At 31.4% G+C, this 19104-nt stretch overlaps 9 protein-coding genes and 1 long non-coding RNA gene across 11 annotated transcripts; 6 read left to right on the top strand and 4 right to left on the bottom strand.

Annotated features, from left to right (window-relative positions):
- The first annotated feature begins 638 nt into the window (after window positions 1-638).
- LOC134838044 (signal recognition particle receptor subunit alpha homolog) lies at window positions 639-3218 on the top strand. The gene is made up of 3 exons (XM_063853526.1): window positions 639-818; window positions 878-998; window positions 1063-3218. Exons 1-3 carry the CDS (start codon window positions 702-704, stop codon window positions 2718-2720), a joined length of 1896 nt encoding a protein of 631 aa, XP_063709596.1. The 5' UTR covers window positions 639-701; the 3' UTR covers window positions 2721-3218.
- On the bottom strand, window positions 2934-4530 carry LOC134838137 (translation initiation factor eIF2B subunit gamma). The gene is made up of 4 exons (XM_063853645.1): window positions 4319-4530; window positions 3753-4258; window positions 3551-3691; window positions 2934-3491 (listed from the first exon to the last, which is right to left on the bottom strand). Exons 1-4 carry the CDS (start codon window positions 4473-4475, stop codon window positions 2934-2936), a joined length of 1362 nt encoding a protein of 453 aa, XP_063709715.1. The 5' UTR covers window positions 4476-4530.
- A 1104-nt stretch (window positions 4531-5634) lies between these two features.
- Window positions 5635-6874, top strand: LOC134836929 (protein FAM185A). The gene is made up of 2 exons (XM_063852214.1): window positions 5635-5783; window positions 5842-6874. Exons 1-2 carry the CDS (start codon window positions 5664-5666, stop codon window positions 6730-6732), a joined length of 1011 nt encoding a protein of 336 aa, XP_063708284.1. The 5' UTR covers window positions 5635-5663; the 3' UTR covers window positions 6733-6874.
- LOC134836930 (uncharacterized) lies at window positions 6734-8133 on the bottom strand. The gene is made up of 6 exons (XR_010162329.1): window positions 8031-8133; window positions 7773-7838; window positions 7515-7575; window positions 7267-7326; window positions 7017-7074; window positions 6734-6825 (listed from the first exon to the last, which is right to left on the bottom strand). It is a non-coding gene; the product is annotated as an uncharacterized LOC134836930 (long non-coding RNA).
- An 82-nt stretch (window positions 8134-8215) lies between these two features.
- On the top strand, window positions 8216-9331 carry LOC134837998 (endonuclease III-like protein 1). 2 transcript variants are annotated; one of them, XM_063853428.1, is made up of 2 exons: window positions 8216-8337; window positions 8425-9331. In XM_063853428.1, exons 1-2 carry the CDS (start codon window positions 8261-8263, stop codon window positions 9257-9259), a joined length of 912 nt encoding a protein of 303 aa, XP_063709498.1. In that variant the 5' UTR covers window positions 8216-8260; the 3' UTR covers window positions 9260-9331. The 2 variants fall into 2 exon arrangements, with proteins under 2 accessions (XP_063709498.1, XP_063709497.1); XM_063853427.1 differs by having other exon boundaries at window positions 8390-9331.
- Window positions 9332-11088: 1757 nt separating this feature from the next.
- Window positions 11089-12026, top strand: LOC134837979 (ribonuclease H1). The gene is made up of 2 exons (XM_063853392.1): window positions 11089-11258; window positions 11314-12026. The coding sequence occupies exons 1-2, from the start codon at window positions 11133-11135 to the stop codon at window positions 12007-12009; spliced, it is 822 nt and encodes a 273-aa protein (XP_063709462.1). The 5' UTR covers window positions 11089-11132; the 3' UTR covers window positions 12010-12026.
- Window positions 11997-12600, bottom strand: LOC134837981 (DNA-directed RNA polymerase III subunit RPC9). The gene is made up of 2 exons (XM_063853394.1): window positions 12472-12600; window positions 11997-12414 (listed from the first exon to the last, which is right to left on the bottom strand). The coding sequence occupies exon 2, from the start codon at window positions 12411-12413 to the stop codon at window positions 12018-12020; it is 396 nt and encodes a 131-aa protein (XP_063709464.1). The 5' UTR covers window position 12414; window positions 12472-12600; the 3' UTR covers window positions 11997-12017.
- A 55-nt stretch (window positions 12601-12655) lies between these two features.
- On the top strand, window positions 12656-13619 carry LOC134837980 (oocyte zinc finger protein XlCOF15-like). Its single transcript, XM_063853393.1, has 2 exons — window positions 12656-12855; window positions 12925-13619. The coding sequence occupies exons 1-2, from the start codon at window positions 12786-12788 to the stop codon at window positions 13530-13532; spliced, it is 678 nt and encodes a 225-aa protein (XP_063709463.1). The 5' UTR covers window positions 12656-12785; the 3' UTR covers window positions 13533-13619.
- LOC134837840 (zinc finger protein 26) lies at window positions 13540-15856 on the bottom strand. Its single transcript, XM_063853232.1, has 4 exons — window positions 15018-15856; window positions 14927-14952; window positions 14785-14869; window positions 13540-13777 (listed from the first exon to the last, which is right to left on the bottom strand). Exons 1-4 carry the CDS (start codon window positions 15854-15856, stop codon window positions 13540-13542), a joined length of 1188 nt encoding a protein of 395 aa, XP_063709302.1.
- Window positions 15857-15950: 94 nt separating this feature from the next.
- LOC134829747 (large ribosomal subunit protein eL33) lies at window positions 15951-16989 on the top strand. The gene is made up of 4 exons (XM_063842993.1): window positions 15951-16017; window positions 16283-16534; window positions 16600-16827; window positions 16889-16989. Exons 2-4 carry the CDS (start codon window positions 16298-16300, stop codon window positions 16910-16912), a joined length of 489 nt encoding a protein of 162 aa, XP_063699063.1. The 5' UTR covers window positions 15951-16017; window positions 16283-16297; the 3' UTR covers window positions 16913-16989.
- The last annotated feature ends 2115 nt before the right edge of the window (window positions 16990-19104 follow it).

The raw sequence follows: 19104 nt of genomic DNA, 5'->3' as shown, positions 1-19104 counted from the left end.
TTTGATTTCATAAAAATCTGAATACAAAAAATTAAATATATTTATATTAATATAATTATTATTATTATTAATATAATTATAAAAATATTTATAATTTAAAGTTTAAAATAATTTATTTAAAAAAAAAACTTTTAAACGATTTTTAAATTTTTTAAAAATTCTACAGTTCAAAAATATATTTTTTTAAATTAATATTTAAATAAATATTTAAAATTTTGTATAACGATTTTTTTAAATTTGAAACTTTATTTGAAATACTTTAAAATTTCATATTAGGTAATAATTAATAACTAAAAAAATACATAAATTTAATACAACTTTAATCTAATTTTAATTTAAATTAATTTTATATTTTTTTTATATTTATTTTTGTTTTAAATTTCAACCTCTAAAACGCATAAAAACTTTAATTAAATATTTTAATATTTTTTTTTAAATTTTTACCTCTTCAAGATTTAATTTTTTTTTTTATTTTTTTAAATAACTTTAATTTTTTTTAATAATTTAAATTAATTTAAATTATTTTTTATTAATTCTAAAATGCTCAAAAATTAAATGGTGAAACTTGAAACAAACCAAAAAATTGTAACGTCCTCTGCTTGAATTAGCTTTGCGATTTATGGACACGTATTAAAATAAAAACAAGCGATTTCACGAAAACTCGCACTCCGAATTTCCTTTAATTTTCTGTTTCCATCATCATGTTGGACCTTTTCACGATATTTACCAAGGGAGGAATCGTCCTTTGGTGCTTCAAGGGAACAGAACAACTCTTTGCACCATCCGTTAATGCATTAATTCGCAGTGTGATCTTACAAGTAAATTCATTTTCATGTTTTTTCGTTGCCAAATTTTAAGTTTTTTTTTTTTATTTCAGGAACGCACGGGCGCGAATCAATTCGATCACAACGGCTTGGCTTTGCAATACAAACTCGACAATGAGTTCGAGTTGGTGTTTGTCGTGGCATTTCAGAAAATCCTGCAGTTATCATACATTGGTACGTAACATTTTTGCTTCGTTGTCTCATCTTGATAATTAAATTAATTTTTTTTTCGCCGCAGATAAATTTCTGAACGACATTCACCTGGAATTTAGGGACAAATATAAAAATGATTTGAGCGCAACGACGAGAAATTTCAAAAATTACAACTTTTCCGACGTTTATGAGCGCGTTCTGCGCGAATGTGAGGACTGGGGAAGGGAACAGGCAAAGTTACCGCGCCAAATGCGCTCGTATGCGGACTCTGCAAAATCTAAAAAGACCGTCGCATCGATGATTGAACGTAAGGGCGGCGATGCTGAACAAAAACCGAGCAAAAAAGCTGTCAAAATCGTCGAAGCAGCAAAAGAGGAAATGTCTCCGCCCGCATCGCCAACGAATGGCGACACGAACGAAGACATTATCGCGATGAATCGTCGCAAAATGATGGAAAAAATCAGCGGCGGCAAGAAAAAATCCGCAGATTCGAAGAAATCTCCAAAGCCTCCGAAGGAAAAAGCGGGCAAGAAACCCACAGTTTGGGAATTTTCGGGTTCGAACAAAGATTTGCCCGTTTTGGATCGCAGCAAGGACAAGCCCGAAGATGGAATCCAACAAATGGCAGAGCAAAACAAGTACTTGGTTGGCACGGGAAGCAAAATTCAGGACTTGGAAGTCGATAGCGATGACGACGACGAAGAAGAAGAATCATCTTCGGAGGAAGAAAACGTCTCCAAATCGACGAAACAATCAAACGGACACGGAAACAAAGCTTCAAGCGGCGTTTTTTCAATGTTCCGTGGCTTGGTAGGCTCCAAAAATCTCAGTCGTGACGATATGAAGCCCGCTTTGGAGAAATTACGCGATCATTTGATCAGTAAAAATGTCGCTGCTGACATTGCCAACAAATTATGCGATTCCGTAGCAACAAAACTCGAGGGAAAAGTTCTCGGCACCTTCGATACCATCGCTTCAACTGTCAAAACAACTCTCACAGATGCCCTCGTGCAAATTTTGTCACCCAAACGACGCGTCGACATTTTACGTGATTGCATGGAAGCGAAGAAAAACGGGCGCCCTTACACGATGTCGTTCTGTGGCGTCAACGGCGTCGGCAAATCCACAAATTTGGCGAAAATTTGCTTCTGGTTGATCGAAAACAACTTAAATGTCTTGATAGCAGCTTGTGATACCTTCAGAGCGGGCGCTGTCGAGCAACTTCGAACCCATATGCGACACTTGAACGCATTGCATCCGCCTGAAAAGCACGGCGGACGATCCATGGTTCAACTTTACGAGAAAGGATATGGCAAAGATGCCGCCGGAATTGCCATGGAAGCGATCCGACACGCAAAAGAGGCGGGAATTGACGTTGTTTTGATCGATACGGCAGGCAGGATGCAAGATAATGAACCTCTGATGCGAGCTTTGGGCAAATTAATCAAAGTAAATGAGCCGGATCTCGTTTTGTTTGTGGGCGAAGCACTTGTCGGCAATGAAGCTGTCGATCAATTGGTGAAATTCAACCAAGCATTGGCAGATTTTTCGGACAATGAGAATCCGCACATCATTGACGGCATTGTTTTGACCAAATTTGACACGATTGACGATAAAGTAGGCGCTGCCATTTCGATGACTTACATCACGGGACAACCAATTGTCTTTGTAGGCACCGGGCAAACGTACACAGACTTGAAACAATTGAACGCGAAAGCCGTCGTTCATGCTTTGATGAAGTAAATTCCCATTTTCAGCACTTTTTATTGTTCTTCAACTTCCATTTTTATGCATTTTATCGTTATTTGTCCTAAAAAAAATTTAAAATGTAAAATTTATTTCGTCTGAGAGCCGCTACCCGTAATTTTGGTGATGGAAAAAATTTTAAGATCAAAAAAAAAATTATTGACTATAATTTCAACAATTTTTTTATTAATTTTCGTCGATTTTCGTCATTTAAATCTCCATAAAGTTCGTACTTGACGTCGTAAAGTTAGTTTTTTCCTTCTTTGTCCCCTCGGGCACCGTGAAATTGAATCCTACGAGACAATTTGTTAGTACACTGCCCTTTTTTATGACAGCTTTGTCACAAACGACGCAATTTTGGAGCACAACTCCTTCCTCCAGCTCGACGTTGTTCATTAAAATCGTGTCTGTGACACGAACTTTTGCGTTTACGACACAATTCTGTCCAATAATTGACGTTTTCAGCGAAGTTTTTGCATTTATTTTGCTATTTTCCCCAATTGAGCAGTCCGTTACTTGGTTGGATTCGACAACGGCATTCGGATGGATCAAAGAAACTTTTTTGTCGAAGAGTTCGGGGATTTTGGGGACTTTTTGATTGGCAGCGCAGAAGCTACGGAGCGTGTTGACACGAACGGCGAACGTTTCGAGAGGAGCTTTTACCGCATAGCATCGGATACAGTCGTAACTTTTGTTCGGTTTGTGCTTTTCTTCGCTGTAGAGACTGGTTTCGGCGATTTTTTGGGCCAATGTTGAATGGGAAACGAACTAAAAAGGGATTTTTTATGAAAAATTTCAAGAAAAATATTATTTTTTGAAGAAATTACCGTGAAAATGTCATCGACGTGTGGATTAACATTCGATTCTGACATAAATTTGCCCGGATCTGATAAATTTAGGGGTTGCGACATTTGTTTCTTCACGATATAAGGCAAGAGTTCGCCTTTCATGGTCGAAAATTGATTGCTCTACGAAGAAAAATCATTAAAAATTGACAAAAATTGTCAAAAAAATTAAAAATTTTCTCACATCTTGAAGAAATTCCAACACCCATCGCTTCATAATGTACACATGAGCATCCAACAGCTTGCTATCCATCTGAACTTTTCCATTCGATCTGAACAAATGTGCCGGAAGACTCACTTTTTCCTCAAAATCGCTCAAGGAAGCCGAAAAAATGAGTCGATTCGTGTTGCAATTCGTCAAAATTAAATCCCTCTCAGGTTTTTCCTTCGATTTTGGTCCCGGAACGACAGCATCTTCGTCACAACTCTTCATCAGCAAGGCAACTAACGTCGCATCGTGTTGCCTAAACTTGTTAATTAACGGATACAAGCTCACATTTGACACAATATCGCACGAAACGACCAACAAATCGGATTTGATCTTATCGCCGACGAGTCTCAAAGTATCCGCTGTGCCGTAATCGTGTTCAGCTGGCACAGTGAAATACTCCACGCGAATTGTTAAGGGCGTGTGTTCCAATTGTTGTTGGATTTCGGCTTTTTGGGACTCAATGACGACGAGAATGACATCTAAAAAAATTATTTTTAAATTAAAAATTGGAAAATTGAAGAAATTTTTTTGTTACTTGCCTTGAAATCCGTGACGTTGAAGCAAATTTAGGGGATAAAAAATTAGAGGTAAAGGTCCGACAGGCAAAAGACACTTGGGACGTCCTTCAGTGAGATCCGGAAAGCGAGATCCACGACCAGCGGCAAGAACAACAGCTTGGAACTCAAGAGGTAACATTTTTAAGGGAATTTCTTAATCGTCGACAAAATTGCAACATGCGATTTGTTTTGGTTCGTTTTGACAGATGAACAATAGGGTGAACATTTTTTTTACGAAATTAGATTTTTGAGACAAATTTCAAATTTTTTTTAGAATTCTATTAAAATTTGAGCTTTAAATCAAAATTTAAAACAAAATTAAATAAATTTTCTAAGAATTTAAAAATTATAAAAAAAAATTTAAAATTTATTTTAATAAAAAAATTGATAAAAAAAAATTTTTTTTTGATTTTTTAGAAAAATTTTAGATATTTTTATACAAAAATTTAAACTATTTTTAGTTATTTTATGAAAATTAATTTTCATTTTAAAATTGTTCAAAATTGCGAAATAATTTTAAAAAATCTTTAAATCAGAGCTCATTTTAGAAAATTTCAAAAAATCTAAAAAATAAATTTTTTGAAATTATTTTCGAATATATTTAAAGCTTGAACTTTAACAAAATATTTTAATTTTAAATATTTTATTTTTTCCATTTTCTTTAAGTATGTTTTTAACTGAGAAAAATATATTTAAAAAAAAATATCTTATTTCAATTATTAAAATTTCAAATTATTTTTATATCAATTCTTCAAAAAAAAAATTTAAAAAAAAAAAAATGATTTTTTAAAATTAAAATTTTAAACAGTAATTAATTTATAAAATTAATTAAATAAAATTTTGAAATTTTTAAAAATTGCCAAATAAAAATTAATTTTTAATAAAATTTTATAATTTTAAAAATTTTAATTTAAAGCTAAATTTAATTTTTTTTAAAAAAAAAAAATAAACATTAATTTTTAATAAATAATTTAAATTAATTTTTTTTAATTAAAATTTAAAAATAATAAAATAAAAAATCCAAAATAATAAAATAAAATAAAATTTAAAAATAATGAAAAATTAAAAAAATAGTAAAAATTTTAGATATTTATATGTCAAGAATTTAAAAGATTTTTATTGAAATTATTTTTTGAAGAATTTTTATCATAAAATTGAATATTTTTTTCTTTAAGTTGAAAATTAAGCTCTAAAAAAATTTTTGAATAAAAATTTGAAAATTTTTAAACCTTCGTGTCAATTTTTTTACAAACATCAAACAAATGTACACCCTATTATCTCTTTTGGTCCGAGTTCTTTGTTTACCATCTCCGAGAAAAGCATCAAAATGATATTTTTCCGAAGATTTTCCACGAAAATTGTGAAAGAAATCAGTCCTTACTCCAAAATTAAGATCAACGGAGGCTTCAACTACAAAATTAAACCTTTTGATCTATTCGAGTGTCAGGTAAACCCATAAAATTCACACAATTTCTTCAAAAAATAATCTTCTCACTCCATTTCAGGACTCCAACAAGCTTCGTGTATCATTTGAAACTCCCGCAGAATCCACCGAGCAACTCCCCAAAGTTCAAATAACCGACAATCATGTCGAATTAACAGATTCCGGCGCCAACAAGAATCTCTGTTGTCTCTTAGAAGTCCCCATCAAATCTGATCTCACTGTTAAAACTTCACAAAATGTCTCAATTTCCGATTTGTACAGCGATTTGTTGGATATCGAAGCAAAAAATGTTCGCACGAAAAATATTCACGGCACAGATATCAAAATAAGCACAAATGGAGGCGAAATCTCATGCACAGGCCTTCTCTTGGGCAAAGACATTAAATTTTTCCTCGATTCGGGCGATTTAACAATTGATCGTATTCAAGGAGAGAAACTTGTGATTAAACAAAATGACGGAAAAATCAACATTTCTTCATGTTACTCGACTTATTCGCAATTTGACTGCACAAATTCCGTGATGAACTTGAAAAATATCCACAAATTGTGTCACATTCATGCCCACGGAAGCGGAGAATTGACCATGCATGGCTTTTCGGGCACTTTAATTGCCGATCTTGACGATTATTTGATGAATTTGCAATTTTCAGAGGTTCTTGGAAGGAGTAAAGTGACTTGCAAAAGCGATAAACCCTCAACTGTGAACTTGGCATCGCAAATTTTGGAGAATTGTTACGTCAAATTGAAGGCAAATCGCATGAATTTGGACGAAGAGTTAACTTTACTCAACTTAAGTACCAACGGCGAGCACATTCGGATCAACGACAAGTCCTTTGCGAACCATTTGCGGATCGTGCACAGCAACGAAGTGCTTTTGGGGAAACTTGCGTGGGCGGATGCCTTCAATTTCGGCGAAAATGGAGAGAAATTTCAACTAAAAGACGTAAAATAATTTTAAAAAATTAATTTTTTATTCACTTGAATGTACTTAGACGACAATTTTTGGTGTTTTTAGATCAAAAGCACGCATCAGCATTGAAAATTTCTGTAAATAAAAAGAAAAATTGGTTAAAGCTTGCTTTGAAAAAGACAAATTTTGTGATTTTTTGAATGATTTTCAGTTCAATGCGTAATTAATCAACGTTTTTCATAAGGATCAAGTGGTAATTAGCGTATATAACAAAAACATGAATCATCATTTAATTTTTTTTAAAAGAAATTTTTTGACTTACGTACCTTTTTTACAATAAAATTGCCTTTAAAATCGTTTCCATGACCAAAAATCGTAGAAAAACTGCAAAAAATTAAAGAAAAAAATTATTAATTAAAAATTCTTCAAGTAAAAATCGATTTTTGGGTATTAAAAATGAATCAGTGAGGGCAAGTTGTTCTCATATTCTCATTTTTTATGAGAATCGTAGCGTATATTAAATATTGGGTCATCATTTAAGGCTTAAAATAATTTTTAAAAATTTTTAATTCTTACCTTTTTAATGAAATTTTCATAATTTCTTCAATTTTCTGAAATTTCGCCATGAAAAATGTCCTAAAATTAATGAAAAAAATAAAAATTAATTAAAAATTCACAAATTTAATTAAAAAAATATTTTTTTCGAGAAATTTTTCAGGTATAAAAATATGGTCATCAATATTTCTTATGACAGGGATAACTGAACATGAATTTTTCATCATTTTAAATAAAATTTATTTAAAATATTTGAAAATTTTTCTTACCTGAAACACTTTTCAGTCAAAATTGATGCCTTTGAAACAATCCGCCATTGAATTTTTCAACCTAAAATTTAAAAAAATAATTTTTTTAATTAAAAATTCTTGTTAAAAATCATTTTTCGTGCGTTTTAAGGATATTTCAGAAAGACCAATCAACCAATCGTCATAATATTAGTCAGCCTGGGGCGGTATCTTTCTCATCACGTAAAATTCTAACAATTTTGGGAACACACGTGGTAAATTTTTGTTTGGATTTCTTACCTTCAATGGCTTTTCCAAGCAATCTGCTTCATTTTTAATAAATTTTCATGATTTTCACATCGTTTTCTGCAAGAAAAAATAAAAAATCATTAAAAATTGTTCAAATTTAAGAAGTTTTAAAGTAAAATTAATTAAAAACTTTTTTTGATATTTTCAGGTTAGGTACCATTCTTCATATGAATCAGCCTGGGGCGGTAAAACCTCATCATTTTAACATCAAAAAGCAGTTTTTTAATTAATTTTTGATTATTTTCTTACCATTTTTATAATTTCAGCTTGGTTCAAGTTCAGGAATTTTTAATAAATTCTCAGAAGAGGTAAAAACACGTCCTTTCTCCATGCCGGATGAAATGAAAAAGAGACAGTTTGAGAGTTTGACACTTAAACATCAATTTTTCATTGGGACAAAATCATGTAAAATCCTCAAATGTGCATTGGGTTCAAAAAATTTCAATTTTTCGTTCAACTTTTTCAAGAATTTTTGATTTATGTGGAAATTTGTGTCAAAATCATGGAAGATTCCAAGCCAATTCGTGCGAAAATTGTCGGCGAGTCCGATAATCAAGTGAGTTTCTGTCATAAAAGTTGATTTTTTTGATAATTTGATACAATTTCAGGTCTATTTCTCTCCCCGCAAAACACGGAACGTCAGAAATCGGAAGCCGGTAAAGGTCGAATTTGAAGAAAAAACGAAAAAATCGAAGAAACGCGTGTCATCTGAAGCAGAATCATCTAACAGCAACACAAATACGAGTCCAAAGAAGTCAAAATGGGAACCAAAAAATTTTCAAGAGACTTTACAAAACATTCGGGACATGCGAAAAGAACATCCTGCCCCTGTTGATACCATGGGATGCGACGTTTTTCACGATTCCGAGACAGAACCGCGCATTTGTCGCTTCCATTCGCTCGTTTCGTTGATGTTGTCGTCCCAAACGAAAGACGAAACCAACTTTAGTGTCATGACGCGGTTAAAAAATCGCTTCAAAACCTTCTCGCCGGAGCAAGTTATCGAATGCAGTGAATTTGAGTTTGAAGAATTGATTCGTCCTGTTTCGTTTTACAAGACAAAAGCCAAACACATCAAGCAAACATGCGAAATTTTGGTCAACGAGTACAACGGAGACATTCCAAAGTCAATTGAGGGATTGCTAAAGTTGCCGGGCGTTGGAAAGAAGATGGCTCATTTGTGCATGAAGAGCGCGTGGAACATCACAACGGGCATTGGAGTCGATGTGCACATGCATCGCATCATAAATCGGCTGAATTGGGTACCGAAAGCGACAAAAAACCCGGAAGAGACACGAGTTGCGTTGGAAGATTGGCTTCCGATGGATTTGTGGCCCGAAATTAATCATTTACTCGTTGGATTTGGGCAAACGATTTGCGCGGCGAAACCAAAATGTGATAATTGCAAGAATTCCAGCATCTGTCCTTACTATCCGACATATTTGAAGGAGCAAAAACCTAAAAAGGGATCAAAGTAAATATTGAATTTGATTAAAAATTAAAGAAAAATGAGAAATATTTATGTGTTAAAATAAAATAAAGAAGATTTTTTGTACCAAATTTAATACTTTAATTTGAATCTCAAAAGTAATAATTTTTTTTTCACCAAATCTGGACCCAATATGAACAGAAATCATCTTTAGAATGAATATTTATTCAATTTTAGGCTTAAAAGTGATCAAAAAATGACTTGCAAAAAAAATCAGAGTTTGAACCTCCAAACTCTGATTTTTTTGTTACGTCAAATATCGACCCAATATGAACAGAAATCATCTTTAGAATGAATATTTATTCAATTTTAGGCTTAAAAGTGATCAAAAAATGACTTGCAAAAAAAATCAGAGTTTGAACCTCCAAACTCTGATTTTTTTGTTACGTCAAATATCGACCCAATATGAACAGAAATCATCTTTAAAATGAATATTTAAGCGTTTTGACTTCCAAACGCTGAACGTCAAATATCGACCCAATATGAACAGAAATCATCTTTAAAATGAATATTTATTCAATTTCTTAAAAGGTCAAAAAGTTTGAACAGCGTTTCCAAACTCTGATTTTTTTGTTACGTCAAATATCGACCCAATATGAACAGAAATCATCTTTAGAATGAATATTTATTCAATTTTAGGCTTAAAAGTGATCAAAAAATGACTTGCAAAAAAAATCAGAGTTTGAACCTCCAAACTCTGATTTTTTTGTTACGTCAAATATCGACCCAATATGAACAGAAATCATCTTTAGAATGAATATTTATTCAATTTTAGGCTTAAAACTGGTCAAAAAATGACTTGTAAAAAAATCAGCGTTTGAACTTCCAAACGCTGATTTTTTTGTTACGTCAAATATCGACCCAATATGAACAGAAATCATCTTTAAAATGAATATTTATTCAATTTTAGGCTTAAAACTGGTCAAAAAATGACATGTAAAAAAATCAGCGTTTTTACTTCCAAACGCTGAGGCAATATGAACAGAAATCATCTTTAAAAGTATCAAAAAATGACTTGCTTGTCAAATATCGACCCAAAAAAAAAATCAGAGTTTGAACCTCCAAACTCTGATTTTTTTGTTACGTCAAATATCGACCCAATATGAACAGAAATCATCTTTAAAATGAATATTTATTCAATTTTAGGCTTAAAAGTGATCAAAAAATGACTTGCAAAAAAAATCAGAGTTTGAACTTCCAAACTCTGATTTTTTTGTTACGTCAAATATCGACCCAATATGAACAGAAATCATCTTTAGAATGAATATTTATTCAATTTTAGGCTTAAAAGTGATCAAAAAATGACTTGCAAAAAAAATCAGAGTTTGAACTTCCAAACGCTGATTTTTTTGTTACGTCAAATATCGACCCAATATGAACAGAAATCAACTTTAGAATGAATATTTATTCAATTTTAGGCTTAAAAGTGATCAAAAAATGACTTGCAAAAAAAATCAGAGTTTGAACCTCCAAACTCTGATTTTTTTGTTTATTCAATTTTAGGCTTAAAAGTGATCAAAAAATGACTTGCAAAAAAAATCAGAGTTTGAACCTCCAAACTCTGATTTTTTTGTTACGTCAAATATCGACCCAATATGAACAAAAATCATCTTTAAAATGAATATTTATTCAATTTTAAACTGTCAAAAAATGACATGTAAAAAAATCAGCATATGAACATAAATGAACTTTAGAATGAATATTTATTCAATTTTAGGCATAAAACTGATCAAAAAATGACTTGTTAAAAAATTAAATATTTTGAATTTTTGAAGAAAATTGTACCCACTCTAATGTCATGTTTTTGTTTTGATTTTGAAGTTCGCACAATTCAAGAAGCATAATTCTTTCCCTCGTCATTAATGTTGCGAAACTTGCTCAGGATGCCTTTTTACGCTGTAGCAAATGGTCGAACGCCGGGAATTTATAAAACTTGGGCAGAATGTGAATCTCAAGTCAAAGGATTTAAAGCTGCAAAATACAAAAAGGTAAAAAAAAATATTTTTTTTTTCAATTTTAACTAAAAATTTTGTTTTTTTTTAGTTCAACACTGAAGCAGAAGCCAAAAATTTCGTAACTGGAGTGCCTTCATTATCATCAAATAGCAAAAAACGTCCTTCAGAAGCCCTTTCTTCAACTTCTTCCGCCGCTCCTGCTACTAAAAGATTCAAATCAACAAAAACTGCCGCCTCAGAACTGCCAACAACGAAAATTGTCGGCTTAAAATCCTTCGGAAAGCACACATTCCCCGTTGACAGCGACGATTTCGTGCATGTTTACACCGACGGGTCATGCGAAGGCAACGGAAGCACAATCGCCTGTGCTGGGCTCGGAATTTACTTCATGGATGGACATGCCTTGAACACAGCAAAGCCCGTTTTGGGTCGTCCCACGAACAATTCGGGCGAAATTCAAGCGATAATTCTCGCGATTCAACTTGCCAAAGCGAATTCCATCAAAAAATTGCAAATAAATACGGATTCGATGTACGTGATAAATGCCGTGACACAATGGATGCCTGCGTGGAAGCGAAAAAATTGGAAGAAAACAGGCGGAGGGGAGCTAAAAAACCTCGAAGACTTCCAAAAACTCGACAAAGAACTCAATTCCAACGAAATTCAAGTGCGATGGAATCACGTAGCGGGTCATGCGGGCATTCAAGGGAATGAAGGAGCAGATAAATTGGCTCGGGAAGGCGCCCAAATGTACAGAGATGCAAAAAAAAGTGCGAAAAAATAAAATTTTATTCATTGTGACGCCGTTGTCTCTTCTGTCGACGCCTCAAGAGGCAATAAATAAGTTTGACTTAGTTGTAAAATTTCGTTAGTTTGATCATCCGTGAGCCTGTCGTCGATATCTTCTATCAGAAGGGTCAGTTGAAGCGCTGAAGTTGGCGGATCGTTGATCATCCACATAATTTCGTACTTTGTGAGGTTGTAAATTTTGGTTGCTTTGATAAATTCGATGATACTTTCGGTTGTTTGAGTCTTTGCCGGCGTATTTTCCAAATACTGAAGCGTCTCATACGAAATTGTAGCTAAATTACGAAGTCCGGGACTCTTTTTCGCACTTTTGTATTGCTTGAGGGCTTCGAGAACCTCGAGATTGGACAACAATGCTGAACTGGCACTCTCGATTTCCATCCTAAAAATCAATAATTTGATAAAATTCGAGAAAAAATAAAAAAAAATGACGAATTACCTTTAAATTTAGGGGAAAATCAAAGAAAAACAAATCCACAAGTGCGATTTTTTGACAGTTCGTTTGACAGTTAATTTTTTAGTAAACAAACAAACAACTGTGGATTAGTTAAGCTCTGATTTTTTTCAAATTTTGAATTAAATTCGTGATTTTTTAAAGAATTTTTTAAAAAATTTTAAAATTTTAATGAAAAAAAATCAAAATTTCATAAAAAATTCGAAAAAAATCTTCGAAATGTTACGAAATTAAGTCATCAAATTACTTCCACTCGATTAAATTTATCGATTTGTTTATCTCAAGTGGTTGTTGATAACATGGAAGACGCTTCAGGAAGGCATCTGTGTCATGAATGTGGCGATACTTTCGCTACCAAGAGTTATTTGAGTAAGTTTTTGACTTTTTTTCCTAAAAAAATAAATTTTTAATTTTTTTTCAATTTTTTTTTTCTTTTAGAAACTCACGTAAAAATCGTTCACAAGAAAATTCGTCAACACAAATGTCCCGATTGTGGCAAACAATTTTCCGTAAAATCCTCCCTGAATCGTCACACGATGCAAATTCACTCGAAACTGAAGCCCTACGAGTGTCGTCACTGCAATCTCGCCTTTTCCGACTACACGACGCGTCACAAACACGAAAAAGCTGTTCACGATCAAGAACGTTCCTTCAAATGTGCGTGCGGGAAGGCTTTTGCTTATGCAAATGTCCTAAAAGCCCATATGAGGACCCATGATAAGGAGAAAAAATTCACGTGCGCCGTTTGCAACCAAAAATTCTCGCAAAAACACAATTTACAAACGCATCTCATCAAAATCCATCTCACGAAGGAACGAAATGCCAAACGAAAGGAACTCATGAAACCCTTGTATGTCGAAACGAATTTCCCGTCGCCAGCGGTGCCTCGAGTTTTGCCGCCATCGCCGACGAGGGTCATAAATTTGACGGGTTTCAATCTCGTGAATCCAAATCAAATTCTGAGCCTCATACAAAATCCGGAAGCGTTGAGAAGACAACAAGCCACGAAAAGTCAACCGTTGAAAATAATTGCGGTTAATATTTAAAAAAAAATTATTTTTTATTGAGATACAGCATGTAAGTTTGTGTCGGATCTCCCGTGGGCATCACTTGAACCGTTTGGATTTCATTCGAGATGGTCGAAGAGGCGATTGCATCTTCGTTCGCTTCGGAAATTACGGGATTTTTTGTCTGTTTTGATTTGCGTTTAACTGGCGTGCCAATTCCGTGTGTTACCAAATGGCATTTTAGTTGGTGAGCTTTGATGAAACGTTTATTGCAATGTTCACAGCTGAAATGTAAATATTTATATGAGAAATTATTTATTTATTTATTTTAATTTTTGTTTTTTATTTTAATTTTTGGTCGTTCCAAATTTATTTCAAATAGTTTGAGTTATTCTTTGAGAATTTTTAAAAATTGAAAATTAATTGAAATTAAATTTTTATTAAATTTTTCGTTTTACAAAAAAAAAATTTTTTTAAATTTTTTAAATGCTTAATAAATTTTTTAACTACTTAATAAATTTTTTAAATTTTAAAAAAAATATTTTTTTTTCAAAAAAATTTAAAAAATAAAAAAAAATTTAAAAAAAAATTTTTTTTACAATATTTTATAAATATTTTTAAAAAATATTTAAAAAAAAAAAATTTTAAATTTTTAACATTTTCAAAGAAATATTTTTGTAAATAAAATTTGAAAATTTTATTTGTTTTAATCAACAATCTTTTTGAAAATTTTTCAATTTATTTTATTTTTAAATTTATTATTTTTTTATATAGAAATAATTTTATTTTATCTTTTAAATCAAAATTTTCATAAATTTTTTTTTAATTTTAATTTTTTAATTTCAAAAATTTTTTTTTTCTTAAAAAGTAACTAAACCTTTTTTTTTAGAAAATCTAAAAATTTTTTATTTCAAAAAAAAAATAAATTAAAACCTTAAAAAAATATTTTACAAAAAAAAAAATAAATTTTAGACATTTTATGAAAAATATTCTTATAAAAGATTAAAAAATTAAAAAATAATTAGAAATAATTAAAAAAATTAAATTAAAAAAAAATATTTTTTTTCATAAAAAATAATAAATTGGAAAAATTTCATAAAACTTTGATTTAAAAAAAAATTAAATTGATTAAAAAAAATAAAAATATTTGATTAAAAAAATGTAAAATTAATTAATAAAAAAAAAATTAATTAATTTCAAAAAATTAATCGAGTGCCATAAAAATTAAAAAAAAATTGGAACGACCTTATTTATTTATTTTAAATTATTTATTTAAAAAAACGAAACTTACGCATATTGTTTCTCTCCCGTGTGAATCATTATGTGAAATTTCAATACATTTGAGTAGGTGAATGTTTTCAAGCAAAAAGGACATTCTACAAAAAAATTGAATTAATCATAAAAAAAAAATATTTTTTATAAAAATAACGTACCAAAAGGCTTTTCCTGTGTGTGAATTCTAGAATTAAGAAAAAAAATAAATTTTTATATTAAATTGTGACAATAAAGAAATTATGTGCCAACCTTTCGTGTTTGACTCGTGTTCCAAAATCCGAAAATTTCTTCTCGCAATACCGACAATCGTATGGTTTTTCTCCCGTATGCACTCTTAAATGCCTTTTAAGCTCAACTGGCAGCACAAAAGACTTGTTACAAATCTCACAAATGTTCGTTTTGATGCTCAAATGTCGTTTCGAGTGCGATCTCAAGGCAGATGATTTCTTAAATGCTTTTCCACATTCATGACAAACATGCAAATTTTCCTCCTGCGTCTCAACAGACGGTTTTTTGCTCGTTTTTTGTGCTTTTGTGACAGATCTCGAGATGCGAACCATCGTTTTGACTGTTCCATCGGGTGCTGTTTGTTTCGTGATTCCTTTCACAGTTGGCGGTTTCTCGTCTTTGGAGATTTTTGGGACTGTCATGATGGATTTTACTTCTTTTTGTTCTGTTTTTAGCTTTTTTCCTTCCTTTTCGAGTTTATTTTTGGCGGGATTCGAAGTTTCTATCACTGGATCAGCTTCGTATTTGACAAAAACTTCCGAAGAATCGTGATCTTCGTGGATGTCGTCGTCCAAATCCACTGTTTCGGGCGAGATTTCGTCTTGAAACGATTCTGTGCTGAATTTTTTGAGGATAAAATCGGATCCTTCGACATTGAGACGGAAACGGTAGGCAGTGTTGAGATCATTTTTGCATTCAAGGCAGATTTGGGAAGGCAATCCTTCGTTTTTTGAAAGCGCAATGTTCGTACATTGAATGATTTTCTCAAATAATGGCAGCTCTGTGTCAGTATTGTCTAAGGTGAAGATGTCAATCATCCATTCTTTCTCTGCCAAACATACTCGACAAATTTTTTCCATCGTTTTTGGGAGGAAAATGCAAAATTTTTGTGATTTTTAATGTTTTGTTTACTTTTTTATGAGTAAAATCCCAGTTTGAATTTTAAAAAAAAAATTTCCTGTTGCGCATTTTTTGTAAAATGTCACGTTTGACGTTCTTTTTCGTGTGCATCGTACTTGAGGTAACAAATTTGCTCCAAATTTATTCGATTTTTTCGTGTTAAATCCCCCAAAATCTCCCCAAAAGTGATTTAAAAAGGAAATTTTGTCTCTCGAGCATGGCGTCATCAATAAATTTCGTGTTCCAAAAGCGTAATTGCTCGAAAAAAGTGAAAATAATAAAAGAACCTCGTGGCCATGTGTTTCGTATAGATGCTCATACACACGCGAGAATGTCAATATCTGCAAAATGTGAAGCTAATAAATTTTTTCTCTTGATTTTTTCAGTATTGAAGCAAAAGAATGGCTGATACAGCAAAGAAGCCCGCAGCAACAAAAGCTGCCAAGAAACCCGTAGCTGAGAAGAAAGCTGCTCCCGCTGCCGACAAGAAAGTCAAATCCAGCGAGAAGAAGACGAAGGAACCAAAAGCCGTCACTCCACGTCCCTTCAAACGCTACGGAAGATTGTGGGCCAAAGCTGTCTTCACGGGATACAAACGCGGTCTCCGCAATCAACATGAGAGCCAAGCTATCTTGAAGGTAAAAAAATTTTTTTTTCATCAAAAATTAATGAAAAAAAATCTAAAAATCAAATTTTTTTTCAGATCGAAGGATGTCGCAACCGCAAAAACTCTTTGTTCTACGTAGGCAAACGCTGCGTGTACGTCTACAAAGGCAAAGCTCGTCAATCGTCGCCAACAAACCCCAAACACAAGACTCGTCTACGTGCTATCTGGGGCAAAGTTACTCGCTTGCACGGAAATTCGGGATCTGTTCGTGCGAAATTCCGCAAGAACTTGCCCGGTGACGCCATGGGACACAGAATTCGCATCGTAAGTTGACAGAAAAAGTTAATTTTTTGAAGGAAATTAATGAGAATTTACCTTTTTTCAGATGTTGTACCCATCACGGATCTAATTCAAGCATTCTATAAAATGATAATTGTCACCTTCAAGAGCAAAACAAAATAAAAATTGAAGTTTTCAACTATAAAAGTGGATTTTTCATTTCTTCTTAACAGAAAGTTTTCAGAAAATCAGCAAATTTCACACAAATAATCAATTATTATGGAGGTCATTTTTTTCATTTTTCTCATTAATTTCGCTAAAAATTGAAAATTTCAAATTTTTTGATGAAATCAAGTTCATATATTATCAAAAAGTGTTGTGTTTTTTTTAAAATTTTAAGATTTTTCTTTAAATTCAGAAATAATTGTTTTAAATTGCACTTGTCATTACTTCAAACAATTAAATTTTCTGAAGAATTGTAAATTTTATATATTTTTTTTTATTTTTAGCATATTGCTAAATATTTGTTTTATTTTTCAGAAAACGATGATGACTTCATAAAATTTGTTATACAATTTTTTTTTAATTCAAAAAAATTTTAAAATTCATCAGAATTTTTTTTTTATCAATTTTTTATAAAAAAAGAGACTAGGTACAAAATTAAATCATTTTTGATATTTCTTTTGATATTTTATCTTAAAATTGATTTTTTTTTCAATTTCAATGTTTTTGCAGTTTTGAGTTATAAAATGATTAAAAATGATAAATTAGAGCCCTCTGACAAATTTCAATCCATTTGGAGCAAGATTTGACAAAAATAGCTTTGACACAGTTTTTTTGCTCTTGATTTAGTTTTTAAAACAAAACTATGTCAAAGAAAATTTTTTTTTTCAGTTTCAATTTTTTGGCAGTTTTGAGTTATAAAATGATTAAAAATGATAAATTAGAGCCCTCTGACAAATTTTTATCCATTTGGAGCAAGATTTGACAAAATTGGCTTTGACACAGTTTTTTTTGCTCTTGATTTAGTTTTTAAAACAAATATGTCAAAGAAAAAAATTTTTTTCAGTTTCAATTTTTTGGCAGTTTTGAGTTGTAAAATGATTAAAAATGATAAATTAGAGCCCTCTGACAAATTTCAATCCATTTGGAGCAAGATTTGACAAAAATTGCTTTGACACAGTTTTTGACACAGTTTTTTTTGCTCTTGATTTAGTTTTTAAAACAAAACTATGTCAAAGAAAATTTTTTTTTTCAGTTTCAATTTTTTGGCAGTTTTGAGTTATAAAATGATTAAAAATGATAAATTAGAGCCCTCTGACAAATTTTTATCCATTTGGAGCAAGATTTGACAAAAATAGCTTTGACACAGTTTTTGACACAGTTTTTTTGCTCTTGATTTAGTTTTTAAAACAAAACTATGTCAAAGAAAAAAATTTTTTTCAGTTTCAATTTTTTGGCAGTTTTGAGTTGTAAAATGATTAAAAATGATAAATTAGAGCCCTCTGACAAATTTTTATCCATTTGGAGCAAGATTTGACAAAAATAGCTTTGACACAGTTTTTGACACAGTTTTTTTGCTCTTGATTTAGTTTTTAAAACAAAACTATGTCAAAGAAAAAAATTTTTTTCAGTTTCAATTTTTTGGCAGTTTTGAGTTGTAAAATGATTAAAAATGATAAATTAGAGCCCTCTGACAAATTTTTATCCATTTGGAGCAAGATTTGACAAAATTGGCTTTGACACAGTTTTTTTTGCTCTTGATTTAGTTTTCAAAACAAAACTATGTCAAAGAAAAAAATTTTTTTTCAGTTTCAATTTTTTGGCAGTTTTGAGTTGTAAAATGATTAAAAATGATAAATTAGAGCCCTCTGACAAATTTCAATCCATTTGGAGCAAGATTTGACAAAAATAGCTTTGACACAGTTTTTGACACAGTTTTTTTGCTCTTGATTTAGTTTTTAAAACAAAACTATGTCAAAGAAAAAATTTTTTTTCAGTTTCAATTTTTTGGCAGTTTTGAGTTGTAAAATGATTAAAAATGATAAATTAGAGCCCTCTGACAAATTTTTATCCATTTGGAGCAAGATTTGACAAAATTGGCTTTGACACAGTTTTTTTTGCTCTTGATTTAGTTTTTAAAACAAATATGTCAAAGAAAATTTTTTTTTCAGTTTCAATTTTTGGCAGTTTTGAGTTATAAAATGATTAAAAATGATAAATTAGAGCCCTCTGACAAATTTCAATCCATTTGGAGCAAGATTTTTTCTTCGAAAAAAAAAATAATTTTAAATTCTCGCAAAAAAAAAAATCCAAAAATAA

Source organism: Culicoides brevitarsis, chromosome 1 (genome assembly GCF_036172545.1).
Source record: "Culicoides brevitarsis isolate CSIRO-B50_1 chromosome 1, AGI_CSIRO_Cbre_v1, whole genome shotgun sequence".
In the NCBI taxonomy this organism is placed as follows: Eukaryota; Metazoa; Arthropoda; class Insecta; order Diptera; family Ceratopogonidae; genus Culicoides; species Culicoides brevitarsis.
Note: the sequence above shows the minus strand (reverse complement) of the source record. Positions and strands in the feature narration are given on the sequence as shown.

Coding starts and splice junctions, on each gene's coding strand:
- LOC134838044 (XM_063853526.1), top strand. CDS start 702: ATGTTGGACCTTTTCACGATATTTACCAAGGGAGGAATCGTCCTTTGG. Junction 819..877: donor TTCGCAGTGTGATCTTACAA/GTAAATTCATTT, acceptor TTTTTATTTCAG/GAACGCACGGGCGCGAATCA. Junction 999..1,062: donor CCTGCAGTTATCATACATTG/GTACGTAACATT, acceptor TTTTCGCCGCAG/ATAAATTTCTGAACGACATT.
- LOC134838137 (XM_063853645.1), bottom strand. CDS start 4,475: ATGTTACCTCTTGAGTTCCAAGCTGTTGTTCTTGCCGCTGGTCGTGGA. Junction 4,259..4,318: donor TCAACGTCACGGATTTCAAG/GCAAGTAACAAA, acceptor TAATTTTTTTAG/ATGTCATTCTCGTCGTCATT. Junction 3,492..3,550: donor ACGTCGATGACATTTTCACG/GTAATTTCTTCA, acceptor ATCCCTTTTTAG/TTCGTTTCCCATTCAACATT.
- LOC134836929 (XM_063852214.1), top strand. CDS start 5,664: ATGATATTTTTCCGAAGATTTTCCACGAAAATTGTGAAAGAAATCAGT. Junction 5,784..5,841: donor TTGATCTATTCGAGTGTCAG/GTAAACCCATAA, acceptor ACTCCATTTCAG/GACTCCAACAAGCTTCGTGT.
- LOC134837998 (XM_063853427.1), top strand. CDS start 8,284: ATGGAAGATTCCAAGCCAATTCGTGCGAAAATTGTCGGCGAGTCCGAT. Junction 8,338..8,389: donor TCGGCGAGTCCGATAATCAA/GTGAGTTTCTGT, acceptor ATACAATTTCAG/GTCTATTTCTCTCCCCGCAA.
- LOC134837979 (XM_063853392.1), top strand. CDS start 11,133: ATGTTGCGAAACTTGCTCAGGATGCCTTTTTACGCTGTAGCAAATGGT. Junction 11,259..11,313: donor AAGCTGCAAAATACAAAAAG/GTAAAAAAAAAT, acceptor GTTTTTTTTTAG/TTCAACACTGAAGCAGAAGC.
- LOC134837981 (XM_063853394.1), bottom strand. CDS start 12,413: ATGGAAATCGAGAGTGCCAGTTCAGCATTGTTGTCCAATCTCGAGGTT.
- LOC134837980 (XM_063853393.1), top strand. CDS start 12,786: ATGGAAGACGCTTCAGGAAGGCATCTGTGTCATGAATGTGGCGATACT. Junction 12,856..12,924: donor CGCTACCAAGAGTTATTTGA/GTAAGTTTTTGA, acceptor TTTTTCTTTTAG/AAACTCACGTAAAAATCGTT.
- LOC134837840 (XM_063853232.1), bottom strand. CDS start 15,856: ATGGAAAAAATTTGTCGAGTATGTTTGGCAGAGAAAGAATGGATGATT. Junction 14,953..15,017: donor ACACGAGTCAAACACGAAAG/GTTGGCACATAA, acceptor TCTTAATTCTAG/AATTCACACACAGGAAAAGC. Junction 14,870..14,926: donor CACACAGGAAAAGCCTTTTG/GTACGTTATTTT, acceptor ATTTTTTTGTAG/AATGTCCTTTTTGCTTGAAA.
- LOC134829747 (XM_063842993.1), top strand. CDS start 16,298: ATGGCTGATACAGCAAAGAAGCCCGCAGCAACAAAAGCTGCCAAGAAA. Junction 16,535..16,599: donor AGAGCCAAGCTATCTTGAAG/GTAAAAAAATTT, acceptor ATTTTTTTTCAG/ATCGAAGGATGTCGCAACCG. Junction 16,828..16,888: donor TGGGACACAGAATTCGCATC/GTAAGTTGACAG, acceptor ACCTTTTTTCAG/ATGTTGTACCCATCACGGAT.